Here is a 17109-nt window from a genome sequence, read left to right as displayed (position 1 = left end):
TAGCCTCAGAAATGAGTGTACATGATTGGCAAGTCATAATAGAGGCTAGAAGCGAAAGTTAGGGAAAATTAATTACGTGCTCTACATGTTTGAAATTTAAAAAAAAAATTATATAAGGTTTAAATTTTTTTTGATAAAATTATATAAAGATTTTAGTTAGTTGTAAAGGCCAAGGTTTGATTTGTAAATGAGATTGAAAAAATTAATTACAAACAATTCTCAATTTTTTCTCGGCCAAGACAATGATATTTATTTATTAAAAAAACTTTAAACAACTATGAACAAAGTTATACCACAAAGAAATAAGGCAAGATGGAAAACATAGCAAAACAAAGTTTAGACACAATTGAAAGTAAAAAAAAAAACAAATTAAAATCCCAAATGCTTCATGATCTTGATATATGAAAGGAACTAGAAGAGATGGAGGATTGAAAGCACAGTCTAAATGACACATCCCTATAATCATAGCTCAAACACTCCGAAGTTGCATAGCGCAGTGAAAACTTTTTGAGATCCGCTCAAAGCAACAAATGCTTTGTGTATATAATTGATCAAGATACAAGATAAAATTCACACTGAGCCCTACGTTTAACAACCTCATCCAAAGGGGAGGATTCTGGTACCACATCAAACCTTCGCATTAGTAGAAGCTTAAGATAACCTAATCATAGCTACTAAGACATCAAACCAAGAACCTGGTGGAACCCATCTCGTTTCCTCAACAATCATTTGGGCAATTCACTTATTGATGATAGAGGGGCAATCAATCCAAGAAAACTTCCAAATTAAAACATTGATGGCAGACACAATCAGACCCCTGGCAACAAGAAAAGTGTTACGAAGTTCATCCCTTGCTTCAAAATATATCAAAGAATGACTTCAAGTCAGGAAATTTAAAATAAAAGTGTGAATAGATATAAGAGAATGATGCCTAAACTAGAACTTATCTTGTTCTTGCCTCAATTTCAAAAATTCTATCACAACCTCTACTAAAATTTTCAAATCAAATTGCCCTCACCCCTCTCTCCCTCAGCCTTAACTCAGTTAACACCTCTCACCGTTTGTCCTCTTTTTAGGCCAAGCGATGTTGTCCTCCACTGATGCCACTGCCAAATCTGAAGGGAGAAGGAGATTGAAGATGAGAGAAGGAGAAGAATGATTGATCACTCACAAGTATACAAGATCACAGTAATAAATTACTCAGAGTATTTCAGATGTTGAACCTACAGGGAAGTTACACTTTTACTAATTTAAATAATTAATAGTTCAAGAAAAATAGATAAAATGAATAATTTTGATGAAAATATAAAGAATAAAAATAAATAAAGAAAATAATGATGATGAAAATATAATCACTTGAGGCGTTGGAATTTAAAATTTACCCTATAGGTTGCTAGTTTCTACCCTTTGAATTGACTCGGATCAATTATAATGACAACTATTTTTGAAGTGTCCTAATATTCTTGAATTATTAATTCCTTTTTAATTAGTGTTGAATTCGTTCCCATAATATCCAAGCAACTAATTAAACCGTGAAGCTATAGTTTAAATCACTATAAATTTTTAGAACTACTTCTAGCCTAGTTATTTATGTTTATTTTTCTAGATCTAGGTTCTCTCTTCACCTCCCAATCCATCAAGATTATCCATATATTTGATTAAATGGTGGCTAGTTATTAAATCAATATGAAGAACAAGAGAAATAGATATAATTGAAAAAAATAAAAATATTTATAAATATAAATGTAAAGAGTCAAAACAAAGAAAATAGAAAACTAGCTCTCCAATTGGGCTACATCCTTATCCCAACTGGGTAATTTAGAAACACATAATAGAATCAAATAACACTGTTCTAAAATCTCCAATCATAAAAAATGATTACAGAGAAAATTAAGGAGTAGAAAAGAAATAATTATAATTTATGAAACTCCTCAATGATTTTGCTTTCAACCTTTAAAAGGCTTCTATGAGTTCCAAATATCTTAGAGAGAATTTTTAATGTACTTAGATAAATGATTCGATGCCTTTCCTCTTAATGGAGGGAGTATATATAGTTAAAGTGGAGGCTCCTTCTTTTATTTTTTATCGATGTGCAACTCTAAACATACATACATACATACATACATACATACATACATACATACATACATACATATATATATATATTTCTCTTTTCCTTCTTTCCTTTTATTTAGTTTATTTTTTTTTTCTACAAAATATGAAGATAAAAAAATATGGGTGAATTTTATATTAAAATTTTTTTATCTTATAATTAAGTGATGAAAAAAAAATATAAATACCAATTAAATAGATATAAAATTTCAATAAATATAATTAAATTTAAATTAAAATTTATACTTATTTAATTATAAAAATGCGTTTATGAATGATCAAGGACCCAAGCCTCTCCTCCGCGGCACGATCCCGAGCTACGGCCACTTGAACCCATAGCCGTCATCTGCATCCTTGCCGTTTTCAGTACTGCACTCCTTTCACGATTCAATCCCTCCTCATGGTTTCGTTCTTGAACTGCATCTAGTATTGTGAAAAATAACAGAGAAGAGTGATGAAAATCCAGAAGAGCAACAAGAAGAAAGAAGAGGAAGAAGACAAGGTAGGAGGAGCGGTATACAATCTTGAATTTTCATCTGTGGAGAGGTTGATGCAGGAGAAGCATTCCAGGGAGGAGAAGAAAGCCGATGAAAGGGTGGAACCCAACCAAAGGGTCATTTGATAGATCTTCTTCCTCGACATGATGTTGTTGTTGGAATTCTCCATCATTAGTCGCGGAATCAGATCGAGAATGCAATCCGGTGAAAAATGAAGCAAGATTTCTCACATTGGTGGAAAACAAAGCAAGATTTCTCGCGTGATCGGATGAGTTTAGGTTCACAAGTTTTTTTTTCCCCACTTTCAGTCCCAATTACAATTCCTCTAAATTGAGACCTGCATACGAAACAGGCCTTAATGTTCATGTTAATGTAAGCACGTCTTTCTTCGTGGTCTAGACACTTCTTCATCAGTTTCACAGGTGAGATTTCTCCAAGCTTTTGTTTTTCTTTCTCCTGCAGTCTTTCTTTCTTCGTCGTTTTCTACTCTATTCTTCATCTGATTCTTGGCTCACGGTTTAAAGCTACAAAGGATTCGGGGGCGCACGAAAGGGTGTGGGGCTGTATAGGAGCATGCGAAATATTTGTTGTTCGTAGCACATTCTTATAGATTAGAGCAATGCCGAGCTCAGGTGATTTTGGCTTTTGAGATTAATGTGTTTTTATATTAAATTTAGTTTTATAATTTTCATTATCGGTTCTGCATTTTGGCCTCAATTTCCATTCAAAATTTAAATTTCGATTTCGATTTCTAGATTCTCTTCATTTGTGGGCAATTGATCGCCATGACGGAGGGACCGTAAGCATTTGCTGTATAGGTTTTTTATTTCTAACTTTTTTTGCACGCAGCGGCCTTTGTGGGCGGGAAATACTTATTTCCTCAAATTTAAAGTGTTATGGCTTGCGATTTTATGTGATTTTCTTGGTTAAATTCATTCCTATCCTAAATAATGGCAAATACACTTCAGCTTCCCAGGAGTAGATATTAAGGCTTATTATAGAAGGTTTGGATTTGATCTTAACTCCATAGCTTTGGTTTTTCCTGATGCGTTTTCTGCTTCAATTCATTGGCTGCTACAATTCATTGGCTGCTACTACTCCTACACCAGGCTTATTTTTCTGTTAATTTTCGTTTTGATTTTTTTGTTTTTTGACATTTACAACACCTTACATCATTATTTTTCTACTCTCCTTACTCACTATCTCACAAGTCACATGCCAGAACTTATATAAAAGCACATGTGATGCAACATATACACACACTCACGCTCACACTGATTTGAACAGAACAAGAAAAGGGAAATGCAACAAAAACAGAGATTGAGACAGAGTGGGGCGAGAACAGAGAGGGAGAGAAGAGAGGCAGAACACAGAGAGAGAAGGATGGACAGAGCAGTGGGGATGCAAGAGAGAATGAAACAGAGGGTGGGGGGGGGGGGAGAGCGATCAGATTTATAGTATTCATTCATCATCCAAGTATGCTTCCAAATGCAAGAGGCAACCTATTTATAAGCTTAAGGTTACCTAACATCCCATTAAGGAACATATACCTAACATCCCATTAAGGAAATTAAAAAAAAAAAATTTCAATAACAAAAGAGCTTATTTCTTTCAAAAATAACATTTTTCAAATTTCCTATCAATCTGTCTCTATTTCTGCAGCTTGCGTTTTTTAGGCCAGTAATGTGGCAGGTCTTAATGAGGGTGCTGTCTGTTTTCTAGAACTAATGTTGATTCATGAGGCTTGTGGTGTGGTAGATCATCTCCTTCTAATTTCTATTAATTATGCTCATGTCTATAAGTCTGGTCTTTAATACTTGGAGAGGCGTCTTAATCTGGATATGATGTTGGTTTATCCAAGATTTCTCTCTCTTTTTTTTTTATCAGGCTTATTGAACCCGTCTTCTTCTGCTCTTTATTGGTTATTCAAGCTCCCAATATACCTTCTTTTCAGTTTGCAAACTTTGCAGTCAATGGCATACTGCATAGTTCCTTTAGGTTGCAAAGGCTCCGTAGAGACTTCAAGTTTGTTGGATTGGTCGCATTGACCAAAGTGTAATAGTACTTAGCTAGTAACAAATAAACTTTAACCTCAGACTGAAAGAAAGAGAAAATGAATGGCTATGGATCATGTGCAAATGCAGACCTCAAGCTGTGTTGGTTAAACATGAAAATAGCAAAATAAAAAAGAATTTTGACCAACCTGACAGTAATAAAATTGCAGTAGCGTACAAGTATGGATCACATGTTGAAAGTTTGGATGTTTTGAATAACCAAAAATATGTTTGTACTGACCAATGCAAGTTGACATTAATAAAGATGCCATACTGCTTTTGTGCTAACCAGTCTACATCAAAGCCAAATTTGTGTTTTCCATCAAAGCAAGATCATTAAATGTCATATGAATATGTTTTCTTCTATTTGCCATACGTTTTCTAACATTCAGTTACAATGCTGCCAATGTTTTTCAGCTTAAATCTTCTGAACATGACAACAGCAAGATAAAGTCCTTCTTTATCAATCTTTATCATTTTTCCTTCTTTTACCCTTCAAATTATGACGCTGTTTGGTGATTTTAGATCATGACCCCATTAGCTTTTAAATTTGCAGAAGGCAACAAAATTTATGAAGTTATAGCCTGTTCTTTTTAGCAACTGCATACTATGCTCAGTTCATGCTGGTTGAGGTGGGGTTTCAAGTGAGATCTGTTTTTATTTTCTTGACATGCAATGCTCAGCTAAAGGGGGTCAATTTATAGCCCTGATGAGCATGTATATCAAGCTGAATCCATTGTTATACCTGTGATTAACAAAATGAGTAAGTTTTGAAAGTGTATTAATATTTATACGGCAAAGTGAAATGAAACTCTTGATATTGGAAACCATGATATGGAAATTTGTCTGCATGCATATTGAGCATTCAGGTAAAACGTGTATAGCCTTTGTCTTCACCGCCCATGCATAGACCTGTCAACAGAAACAATAACTTGTCTAATTTCTGAAAAATGCATCATCCCATTCTCTGAGTATGAAAAGGTGCATTGACGGTGTACAAAATGAATGCATTCGTGTCCTTATGCAATCTGCACATCTTTCAAACGTATTACACAATGAAGTCAACCCCTCCTTATTTTAGCACTATCAATGCAAGCAGACACGGTGTTTGGTGAAGGGGAAGTGTGTGTCTTTGTTCCCATAATTTGTATTCTAACAATGTTTAGGTTGTAAGACAAATAATCTATTTGTTATTCCTTTATTATAATTCGTTGTGTGCTCCTTTGCTTTTTCCTTTTTCAACTATGATGAAGTCGTTATTTTTTCAGCTGGAGACCTGCAAAGTGTGGAGCTAATTTTTTGGGAGAATATCAATGAAGGACCGCTAAAATGATTTAATATTAGATAAGGAGTTGGACGGATCATATACTTGCCAAAACTTGAACTTTCACTTGTCAATTGTTAATGTATATTTGTTACAAGTCCTTGTCTGATATTATATCATTTCAGAGGTCCTTCATTGATATTCTCCCTAATTTGTTTTGGTGGGACATTGAGTAACTCTGCCAGACTTTTTCATTATTATGAATCTGATATTTAAATAATGCCATAACTTTCTGTTTCATTAGATTGTAGCATAAGCTTTGCTCTAACCCAATCCTCATCTGACATTCTTAGGTGTGAAGATGGGTTTGTTTGTTCATATTACATGCTTAGGTATGAAGAGGGTTTTGATATATCATTATTCTTAGCACAGTTCTGATATCCTAAGGTGTTTTTTATCCTGCCAAAGCTTTAAATAAACTATAAGTAGTGTAGTCAGACTAGGCATTGTTCTAAGAAAGTTGACTGATTGTTTTCATTGCCTACAACATATTCTGTAGAAAAATGATGCAGAATTATACTTTTTTTTATTGTTTCTTGGTTTACATTCTTTATAATTGTAAGCTTATTTAGATTATTTGCTCTCTTGGGAGTACGGATTGCTTATATTAAAGCCATACAAGATATGTATGAGGGGGTAAAAACTAGTATAAGAACTCCTAGTGGTCAAACAAAGGATTTTCCTATAAAGATTGGATTGCATCAGGGATCATCTTTGAGTCCTTATTTGTTCAACTTGATTTTAAATGTTTTGACGAACATATTCAAGAGGAAATCCCGAAATGTATGCTCTTCGCGGATGATATAGTTCTTATAGCAGAGACAAGAGAAGAGATTAATTGCAAACTTGAGTTATGGAGGAGGACATTGGAGTCGAAAGGTTTTCGTCTGAGTAGAAGTAAGACAGAATATTTATATTGTAAATTTGGTAAAGGACTATTCGACAATAATTTGGAAGTGAAATTGGGAGATCAAATTATACCTTAAGTGGAAAAGTTTAGATATTTGGTAGCCATTATTCAAAATGATGGCGAAATCAGTGGAGATATTTCACATAGAATTCAAGCTGGGTGGTTTAATTGGAGAAAAGCTAAAGGAGTTATTTGTGACCGTAAGGTGCCTAATAAACTTAAAGGAAAGTTTTATCGCACTGCTATCAGACCGGCAATGTTATATAGTAGTGAATGCTGGGCTCTAACAGGACAGCAAGAGCATAAAGTTGGAGTAGCAGAGATGAGAATGTTACGATGGATGTGCGGACATACACGTAAAGATAAAATTCGAAATGAGCACGTACGCGAAAAAGTGAGGGTGGCACCTATTGAGGAAAAAATGGTAGAAAATCGGTTGAGATGGTTTGGGCATGTACAAAGAAGATCAAGGGAAGCACCAGTGAGAAGAGTGGAACATATAACTTTGAGTCCGATTAAGAGAGGTAGAGGAAGGCCTAAGAGAACACTCTTGGAAGTTGTTGAACGCGATCTCTTAATTAATAATATTCCTAAAAGCTTGATAAACGATAGAGCACAATGGCGTTTTGCAATCCATGTAGCCGACCCCACCTAGTGGGATAAAGGCTTGTTGTTGTTGATGTTGTTGTTGCTCCCTTGGTAGTTACGGTGAGTGTGATTTGCTATGAGATTTTAATTAATTTAATGCACCATATTTGACTATTATTTAACTAAATTTGTTTTTTTTTTTGTGCATTGCACGAGGGAGTAAATGCTAGATTTGCAGTATTCAAGAAAGAGTTAGAATCAGCTGAGATTGTAGAATCAAGGACTTATTTAATCTTTGCCACCTTGCTACTTTGTGGCCTGTATGTGGTTATAAACAAAAAATTCCTGAGAAGACTGGTAAAAAATATGGAAAAATATGGATATAATTTAAATTTTAGAATCTTTTTTAGGTAATGCACATGATTTTCTTGCTTCTCATCTTTGAACATAAAATAATAATTTGACAACTATAAACAAAATCGTATTTTTTAAAAAAATATGTTTCACATCATGCAGTTCTCGGTAGCTATGTTAATATATTATGGGTCTTTTTTCCCCTCATTTGGTGATTTATTTCTTTTTTCATTACTCTACTATGTAATTTTCTATTTTTATTTACCACTGTTTTCCAAAAAAACTTTTAAAGGTATAGTCTTGAGGGAGCGACGTAATTTTCCGTTTCTCATTCTGTTACTTTTATAGAAGGTTGCCTTAGAATAATAAAGGGCACTAGAAAAGTTCTAAATTATTGAAGGTTATATGCTAGCATTGCCTTATCATTTAGGTTCGACAATTGTTTAAATATTTGTTATAGTTAACACAGACAGCTTTGATCAACACATTGCTCTGTGTTTTTTTGGGCCAAGACCTTTCTGCACGTGATTGCAAGAGAAAAATAAGGCAAGTTATGTGGAAAGTATTAGCAAAATATATATATATATATATATAAAATAGCATTTCTTCATTTATTTCATTATTTGTTACAGGACATTTTTCAATATTTCATTATATGCTTTCCTTTTCAAGCTGCTTCTATGCATGTTTTTCAACTCGAGGTTGTTCTAACATCATTTGTGAACTGACATTGCAGGAATATAAACCATTTATCACTGCTTTCATTTTTATTTAAATATAGGAATACCAATATTAATCATAGACATAATTCTTATAACACCGATTTCAAAAGTCTATTATATTTTTCTGCTATACTTACGCCGACTTCATTATTCTTAAAGTGAAGGCTGGTGATCCAGCTATTATGGCTCTCTGTGTTTGTTCTGTTTAGCCTCCATAAAATATTCTGACTTCTGACTGTTGTAATAGTGTTTCTGTTTTGGATAAATCTAGCTCGAATTATTTAGGCACCTTGCTTTTGGACATTAGTTAACCATTGACTTATCGACTTAAAATCTATCTCAGGCGCGTGAAGTGGAGCAGGATTTAATGATATGCCAGAGGACGAGCAAGCAGAACGGGAAAAGGTCCAAATCTATCGTGCAATTGTTTGGTCTATCACTTTTTCCCACACATGATTTTTCAGCATCAAGCAAAGGTTGTGAAGGAAGAGAACCTCAAATAGGCTTATTTTGTGGCTTCAATTATTTCGAATACCTGTAGCTAGCACGTAGTTGGTATATGTAGTTGATCACTTAAGTTGTCTTTTGCCATTACAATAAATAAAGGTCAAGGTTAAGACAAATAGTGATTAGCTTGTTGGTTAAAAAAAAGATTGATTAGCTTTCAGTTTCAGTTTGCTGGATTCAAGAGCCTTTAATATTTTATCTTATATATCTGAGGTTCTGAATAGTTAACAGACATATGGAATTTTTCTTACATTCTTCTTATGTTCTGGCTTGGAGTAATTTGGCAGTTAAAGCTTTCAACTTTAAACTGAATTTTTATTGTCAGTATCAATTGAATTACGGAATGATTATTCTGCATTATGCCGTGAAGAATTTATTTTTCTGGGTCTGCTTCGTAGGATTCGAGCAAATGATTAATTGCAAAAAAGATCTTCTCAACAAGGACTGAGAGGCAAACAGGCTGGCCATCTGTTGAGTGTTGATGACGACATATCAGAGGAGGGGGGCATGTTTGAAATAATTAGTGGTGCTATGTCTAGAAATATTCTTGCTGCCAAGTGTTCAGTATTTTTGAAATTTTGGTTTATGCTATGTTTAAATTCCCGTTCTTGCTACCTCAACAATTTCATATATGAAAAGGGGCTTTTTTTTTTGTTTTTTGTTTTTTTTGGGGACTAGTGGATTCGTTATGTGATTTTCATTGGTGTAAATATATGATATTTGACGATCATCCAAGTTTCCAAAAATAAGAAAAGAGAAATAAAAACCTTGCGAAGTATAATTCTAGCATTTTAGTTGCAATAAAAACCTCGCAAATAACACGTGTCATACTAATTGCAACGCTTCGTGGCTTCTCATTCCAGAGGTGACATTATATATTCATAAAACTTTAGTCCTTTTTAACAACTTGCTGCCCCTACACGTGCACTAAAAATAACCCCTTTTAACATAGTAATCTGGAAACCCTTATTTTGTTAAATCATTTTCGGTTTCACTCTGCTCCATGCTTATTCTGTGTTTCGTCTGAATCATATCGTCCATGCATTCAACCCACTGAAGAACGACTTAGTCTGATTCTGATCTTAATCAGATTGTGTTTTCCAAATTATTTTCTCCTCTTTGCGCTATAAAATTGCATCTCTGTCTTTTCTTTTTTTATTTTTTTCCTGGGTAAACTGGTTTGTGTTTGTGATTCTTTTCAGTTAAATCAGCGTCATTCACGAATTTTTACTATTATAAAAAAAAATACTTATGTTATTGTCGCAACATAATTAATGCAAGCTATAGATGGGCTATGGACCAATATAACCGACAAAATGAGATATATCATTCTTAACTTTTTATAATACCTATAATAACAAGCAGGAGACGCTCTGTTTTTGGAACCAAAGAACAGGGGTAAACAGAGTCCTTGTATCCTCTCAAGCTTGCTTCTGTCGATCGTCTCAGTTTCCCTGTTTTCCATTCTTCCGTGTTCATCCAAACCATATCTGCAAATGCAAATGAAGAAAATAAGCAATTTCACACAGGGTCCTAGAGTCCGGAGACAATCCTCACCTTGATTTGCTTTGATTTGTGGTAACTCAAATTCAAGACCCATTTTTGTACGTAGAATCCAACAATCCAACCATTCGATACATACTTAATGTCATAATCATAAGAACAAGGTCAGCAAATTATACAAACCACAACACACACATATATATAAATAGTTTCATCGTCTTTGAAAAAAGAGACCTAAATATTAAACCAAACCCAACCCCCACCATCCCAAGTCAGCTTCAGAAACTCACACTGCTGTTCAACCTGCAACACGAAAAGAGAAGAATAAATATTGTGAACAATGATAGTAACAGAAATATATATTCAGAAGTCAAACCTTGACGCCCGAGGGTGGAGGGATCGGTTGACTGCGTGTAAAACCAGCGCTTCGTTGCCGTCTCCAGTGGCAGTTTCCTCTGGCACGTCGGACGATGGTAGTCTTGGGACAATCTGTCCAACAGACAGTTCTTATGGAACCTCTTGTGGAGGCACTGAGGGATTGAAAAAACTGAAGACCCGACATCTATTTGTACGTGGCATATTTCACAGGTTTCATTCTGAGGGAAGGAATCTTTGATCAGTTGCAATATGAAGTCCTGGGTAACACATGTGGGAAGTTTTCCTTCAGAGTCTAGCTTGTTAACTTGTTCAGAGGTAAGAGGATCTTTCGAGTAGTAGGTCTCTTTCCCACAGTTGGGACACAAGAAGTGAGCAGAAGAAGCTGTAATTCGTGGCCATTGTAATGAAAAGAGAATTGATAACAAAGAAGAGAGACGAATTGCTTTAAATAACATTCTGGGGAGTGGTTGAGACGATCGACTCCCATGACCATTTCAAACAATTGTGATTTGATTCTGAATCTTAGTACTGCATGCAGATCCCATATCATAACCATTTCACATGCGTATGAAGACGATGCTCTTTCACTTTAACGGTTTCCTCGAGTCTGGATCATTTTGCCACCAGTTCTGCACTCTGAAGGGACTGGAATAGCCATGATGACAATACTAGTTTCAAACATATGAAACACACACAAGGTTTAAAGACCGGGTCTATTTTTATTGGACTCAAAAACCCAAATCTCTTAAAAAAAAAAAAAAATACTTGGTCTGAAAAGCAGTGCTTCTACCGACGGCCCTCACAAAAATATCATATCATAATTTTGAAGTAATTAAATAATAATTTATTTTTTGTAAAATAAATATTCACAAAATATTATAAAATCAAAAAATAATTTAATAATAATCTCTGTGTATTAATGTAACCAGAGAAATTAATGACTTCTCTAATCTCTATAGAAAACATCTAAGACATTTTTTTATAATTTTTAAATTATCTAAAAATAATTTATTTTTAAATTTTAAACAAATGGACCCAATATTGACCTGTAATATTGTGTCATTGTCAAGTGTTAAGATATATAAGCCTGTTTATGACAATCAAATCATCGTACTTGCAATGATACTGTTGTCAATAATTCAGTACATTTGGAAATATTTCTTATACTTTATTAGCTAGCAATCTATGACATGGATTCATTCATAAATTTGTCATTTTGTCTCCTTCACAGGGTTGAAAAGCTACTAACGTAGAACATTAAAAGCAGAATGATAGTCCTCCCAGCAAATTGAATCTTGGCAAGCTGTAAGAGAGTCTTTTTTTTTTTTTGAACTCACTATTGTGGCAAAAAAAAAAAGAACTCATTAATAAATCATCAAGAAAACAAATTGTGCCCCATATAGGCCAAAATATTACAAATAGTGCCCCATATGGGCCAAAATATACTGTAGTTTCTTTCATTTCGGAAGTCCAACTTAATTTTCCACTTAGAATTGCTACCATGCATCAACTGATGAGAAGATAAAATTAGTTTACAAACTTTCGTTAACAGACATCCTTGAACGGTTAAGTGTCCAGGGAATCACAGATTTCCAGACGTACATTGAGACATTTATTTGTAGTTTTATTGGTTTCTTTTATTTTTTGAAATTCTCTTGTAAATTTTTTCAAGTCAATGAATGATCAAAGATATTTTGAAAAGGAACAAACAGTGAAACCATAAAAAGATAAGAGAAGTGTTTGGATGCAATTTCGTTGGAGTTGTTGCATAACTCGAACCAGATCTAATAAGACAGGAAAACACAACAAAACACAGTTTAGACAAAATTGAAAGTAAAACCAAAAACAAAATCCAAGATGCTTCACGATCTTGATATAGCAAAGGAACCAAAGAACATGCATCCCTATAACTATAGCTCAAACACTACAAGTTGCACAGCCCGGTAAAAACTTTTTGGGATCCACTCAAAGCAACAAATGCTTAGTGTATGACTGAGCAAGGTACAAGATAAAATTCACAATGGTTGTGTAATGAGAAGGAGCCCCATGTTTAACAACCTCATCCAAAGGGACGGATTCAGGTATCAACAGAACAAAAACAACATCAAACCTTTGCATTAGCAGTAATGAAACAAAAACAGAATAGGAGGAACAGAACGAAAGTTGCTGGATCATTTTCATTGATGATTAATCTATGTACAGTGCTCACTATTTATAGATAGTTGTAGCCAATACAAAAATGATAGATGTGAAAATAGGGAACAATCTAGAATACTACTCTGCTTGTACTTCTCACGTGATCTGATTTGAGTAGGAATTATATGCTTTAACAGCCCCCCGCGAGGCAAACTGTGAGGGAAGAACAGTGAGACTCGATCTGAGTGTAGCAAATCGAGAAGATGGAAGTGGTTTGGTAAGTATGTCAGCTAATTGATCTCTAGAGGATACATGAAGCACATTGAGTAATTTGGCAGCTAATCTTTCCCGAAGAAAATGGTAGTCAAGGGCAATATGCTTGGCCCGGGAGTGGAAAACTGGATTGGCAACCAGATATGTGGCACCAAGATTGTCACAATAAAGGAAGGGTGCTTGAGGGAAAAAAAACACCAAGTTCATGAAGTAAGTTTTGTAACCAAATTAATTCACTGGTGGTTGTGGCAATTGCTTTATATTCAGCTTCAGTGCTTGATCTGGCAACAGTGGGTTGCTTCTTTGAACTCCAAGCAATTAAATTTGGTCCACAAAAGATAGCAAATGCACTTGTGGACCGATGATCATCAATATTACCTCCCCAATCAGCGTCAGAAAATGCAGAAAGAGTAATAAAGGAGGATGGACGAAGATGAAGGGCATAATTAGTGGTGCCACGTAGGTATCTAAGAATTTGCTTGACTGTAGTCCAATGGGTTGTTTTAGGACAGTGCATGAATTGGCAGACACGATTGACGGCAAATGTAATATCGAGTCTTGTAAAACTAAGATACTGAAGACTGCCAACAATACTGCGATATAAAAAAGGGTCAGAAAAATTAAGACTGTCAAAGGTAGAGAGACGAGAGTTGGAGGCCATGGGAGTGGACACAGGACGAGCATTGGCCATTTTAGACCGATGAAGAATATCCATAATGTATTTATGCTGAGATAGAACAAGACCAGAGGTCGAGGATAATACTTCAATACCCAAAAATTAGTGTAGAGGTCCAAGATCTTTGACAAGAAATGATTGGCCTAAGGCAGTGATGAGAAGTCGAATAGTTTCAGGGGAAGAGCCAGTGATTAGGATATCATCAACATAGACTAAAACAAAGATTGTGCATCTGGAATTTTTACATATGAATAAGGAAGAATTAGATTTGGAAACAAAAAAACCCAGTTCCATCAACCGAGAAGCTAAGCGAGCAAACTAAGCACGTGGAGCTTGTTTTAAACCATAAAGTGCTCGATTTAATTTGCAAACATGAGTAGGAAACTTGGGATTAACAAAGCCTGGAGGTTGAATCATATAAACAGTTTCATCAAGAAAGCCATGTAGGAAAGCATTTTGAACATCAATTTGCCTTATAGACTAGCCACGAGATACAGCAAGAGAAAGAATGATACGTACAGTGACGGGTTTCACAACAGGGGAGAAGGTGTCGGAGAAATCGATGCCGGGTTGTTGGTGGAAGCCTTTGGCAACAAGACGTGCCTTATGCTTTTCAATGGTGCCATTTGCATGATATTTGGTACGGAAGATCTATTTGTAGCCAACTAAATTCATGGAAGGAGAATAGGGGACGAGAGACCAAGTATTGGTGGAGATTAAGGCCTCAAACTCATGAAAGAGAGCATCACGCCATTCTGGAATTTTAAGGGCTGAGGTAACAGAGGTGGGTACAGACGGCGGTGGGCCCGAGGTGCTGTGTGATTGGGGGGGTAGTAGATAAAGTCGGAGGATTGAGGTGCAGGTCTGAAAATATTTGATTTTGATCTGGTGACCATGGGATGGAAAGAGGCAGTGGGAGTGGACGACTATGCTGCCGTCACTGGTGTGTCAAAAGGAGATGAGGAGGAAGGCGATGAAGATAAGGATGAAGACAAAGGTGCAGAGGCAGCAAAAGGGTTAGCAGGAGATGGGGAAGGTGGATTAGGATTAAGTAAGTGGGTTAGGCTGGAGCTATTGGGCTGAAAATAAGCAAAAGGTAGTGTGGTATGTGAGGTAAGAGTGGGTTGGGCTGGCAAGGAATTATTAGAGAAAGGAAATTGGGTTTCATCAAAGACAACATCCCTGGAGGTATAGATACGGCCAGAAGGTATATGAAGGCAAAGATAACCTAAATGAAAAGGTGCATACCCAAGAAAAACACATATGGCAGATCTGGGCTCAAGTTTAGTATGGGTATAGGGTCTTAAATTAGGCCAACATGCTGATCCAAAAATTTTTAAAATGTGATAATTGGGTGGTTTATTAAAAAGGACTTCAAAAGGACTTCGACCCTGGAGAGTGTGTGTGGGTATTTGATTAAAAAGGAAGGCAGCAGTACTGAAAGCAAAGGACCAGTATTGTTGAGGAATGTATGCATGATGCATTAATGCAAGACCTGCTTTAATAATGGTGCGGTGATGTTGTTCAACAGAATTGTTTTGAGCGTGAGTGTGAGGGTAGGTAATGCGATGAAGGATACCCATGGTTAATAAATCTTTATGCAAATTGTGAAATTCTCCTCCCCAATCAGATTGGAAGGAACGAAGTTTGGAATTAAAATGAGTGATGACAAGTTGGTAAAACTGGTGGAAAACAAATTTTAATTCATCTTTAGTGTGGATAGGATAAAACCACATAAATTTAGAGAAGTCATCAACAAAACATACATAATACCGGAAGCCATTAATAGAGATAGGGGGGATGGACTCCATACATCACAAAAGACTAATTCAAAAGGAAAAGTAGAATGACTAGGAGAGAGAGGAGATGGTAGACGATGACTTTTGGAGGACCGACAAGCAGAACACTGATGAGATAACTTTGTAGTGGTGATAGGGAGAGAGTGGTGCTGCAAAACATGATGGACAGTATGGAAAGCTGGATGGCCCAAACATTGATGTCAGTGAAGAAGAGATGTGCGAGTACCAAAATGAGCTTGTGGTGACACAGAAGAAGGAAGCGGATATAGCCTATTGTGACTGGGCCCTTGAAGAAGAATGGTCCCTGTTTGCTCGTCCTTCACACAAAAAAAAGAGGAGTGAAATTCAAAGAATATATTATTATCTTCATAAAATTTATTGACACACATGAGATTTTTTGTAAGAGAAGGAACATGTAAAGAGTCAGAGAGAAGAAAATTGCCAGAAGGATGGGTAAAAGATCGGTGCCCTGATTTTGAATAGGCATAGGAAAACCGTCACTAACTCGAACAGAGTCAGACCCATAATATGGTTCAGAGGTGATATTAAGTTTAGAGAGATCATTTGTCATGTGATGAGTTGCACCAGTGTCGGGATACCAAAGAGAGTCATTGAGAGACGAATGTTCAGAGTAATGAGCAGCAAGAGATGGTGAGGGAGGTGCTTGCACAGCTTGGTTGTACCGTTGAAAACACACAAGAGCTTTATGGCCATATTTTTCACATATTTGGCAGGAAGGGTCAGATTCAGGTTGGAAAACAGAGTAAGGTGAACAACCTCCTCTGTAAAAATGACCACGACCTCTGAAGATGTTTCCTCGATTATTATGACCTCGTTGAAAGTAGTTAGACCGACCCCCTCGACTTCTACGAAAAGAAGAGGAGGAAGCATTAAAGGAGGTCTTCTGAACAGCATTGGCCGAGAGTTCAATGGGAAGTTGTATGGAGTTCTCTTGGTTCAAGCGTGCTTCATGTGTGAGGAGATGACTTAGAATTTCTTCAATATTGAGGAAGTGTCGTTGAGTGGTTAAGGAGGTAACTATACTGGTGAAGTCTGGGCCTAGACCTGCAAGAAAATAAGTTATAAAATCATCATCAGGTACAGGTTTTCCAGCAGCCGCAAGGGAGTCAGCTAAGATAGTAGCTCGTCTATGATACTCAGAGATGGTTTCTCCTTCCTTTTTGATGGTAGTAATTTGTTGGTGAAGAAAAATAAGTTTGGATTGAGTTTGTTGAGAAATAATATTTCTAATGCTGTCCACATAGCTCGAGAGGTT

General features: G+C 35.8%; 1 protein-coding gene and 1 long non-coding RNA gene across 6 annotated transcripts; one reads left to right on the top strand and one right to left on the bottom strand.

Annotated features, from left to right (window-relative positions):
• Nucleotides 1-2408: 2408 nt before the first annotated feature.
• Nucleotides 2409-9731, top strand: LOC129291697 (uncharacterized). 2 transcript variants are annotated; one of them, XR_008588748.1, is made up of 4 exons: nt 2409-3031; nt 3134-3241; nt 8905-9037; nt 9467-9731. It is a non-coding gene; the product is annotated as an uncharacterized LOC129291697 (long non-coding RNA). The 2 variants fall into 2 exon arrangements; XR_008588747.1 differs by lacking the exon at nt 9467-9731 and having other exon boundaries at nt 8905-9426.
• A 642-nt stretch (nt 9732-10373) lies between these two features.
• Nucleotides 10374-15405, bottom strand: LOC129289107 (uncharacterized). Of its 4 annotated transcripts, XM_054925929.1 has the most exons (4): nt 14554-15405; nt 10948-12733; nt 10862-10874; nt 10374-10558 (listed from the first exon to the last, which is right to left on the bottom strand). In XM_054925929.1, the coding sequence occupies exons 2-4, from the start codon at nt 11131-11133 to the stop codon at nt 10401-10403; spliced, it is 357 nt and encodes a 118-aa protein (XP_054781904.1). In that variant the 5' UTR covers nt 11134-12733; nt 14554-15405; the 3' UTR covers nt 10374-10400. The 4 variants fall into 4 exon arrangements, 2 of the variants coding, with proteins under 2 accessions (XP_054781904.1, XP_054781899.1); XR_008588110.1 differs by having other exon boundaries at nt 10374-10874; nt 10948-11617; nt 14554-15074; XR_008588111.1 differs by having other exon boundaries at nt 10374-10874; nt 10948-11594; nt 14554-15066.
• Between the last annotated feature and the right edge of the window lie 1704 nt (nt 15406-17109).

This window comes from Prosopis cineraria, unplaced genomic scaffold (assembly GCF_029017545.1).
Source record: "Prosopis cineraria cultivar Desert tree isolate PC_DT_omini unplaced genomic scaffold, ASM2901754v1 PC1, whole genome shotgun sequence".
Classification (NCBI taxonomy): Eukaryota; Viridiplantae; Streptophyta; class Magnoliopsida; order Fabales; family Fabaceae; genus Prosopis; species Prosopis cineraria.
Note: the sequence above shows the minus strand (reverse complement) of the source record. Positions and strands in the feature narration are given on the sequence as shown.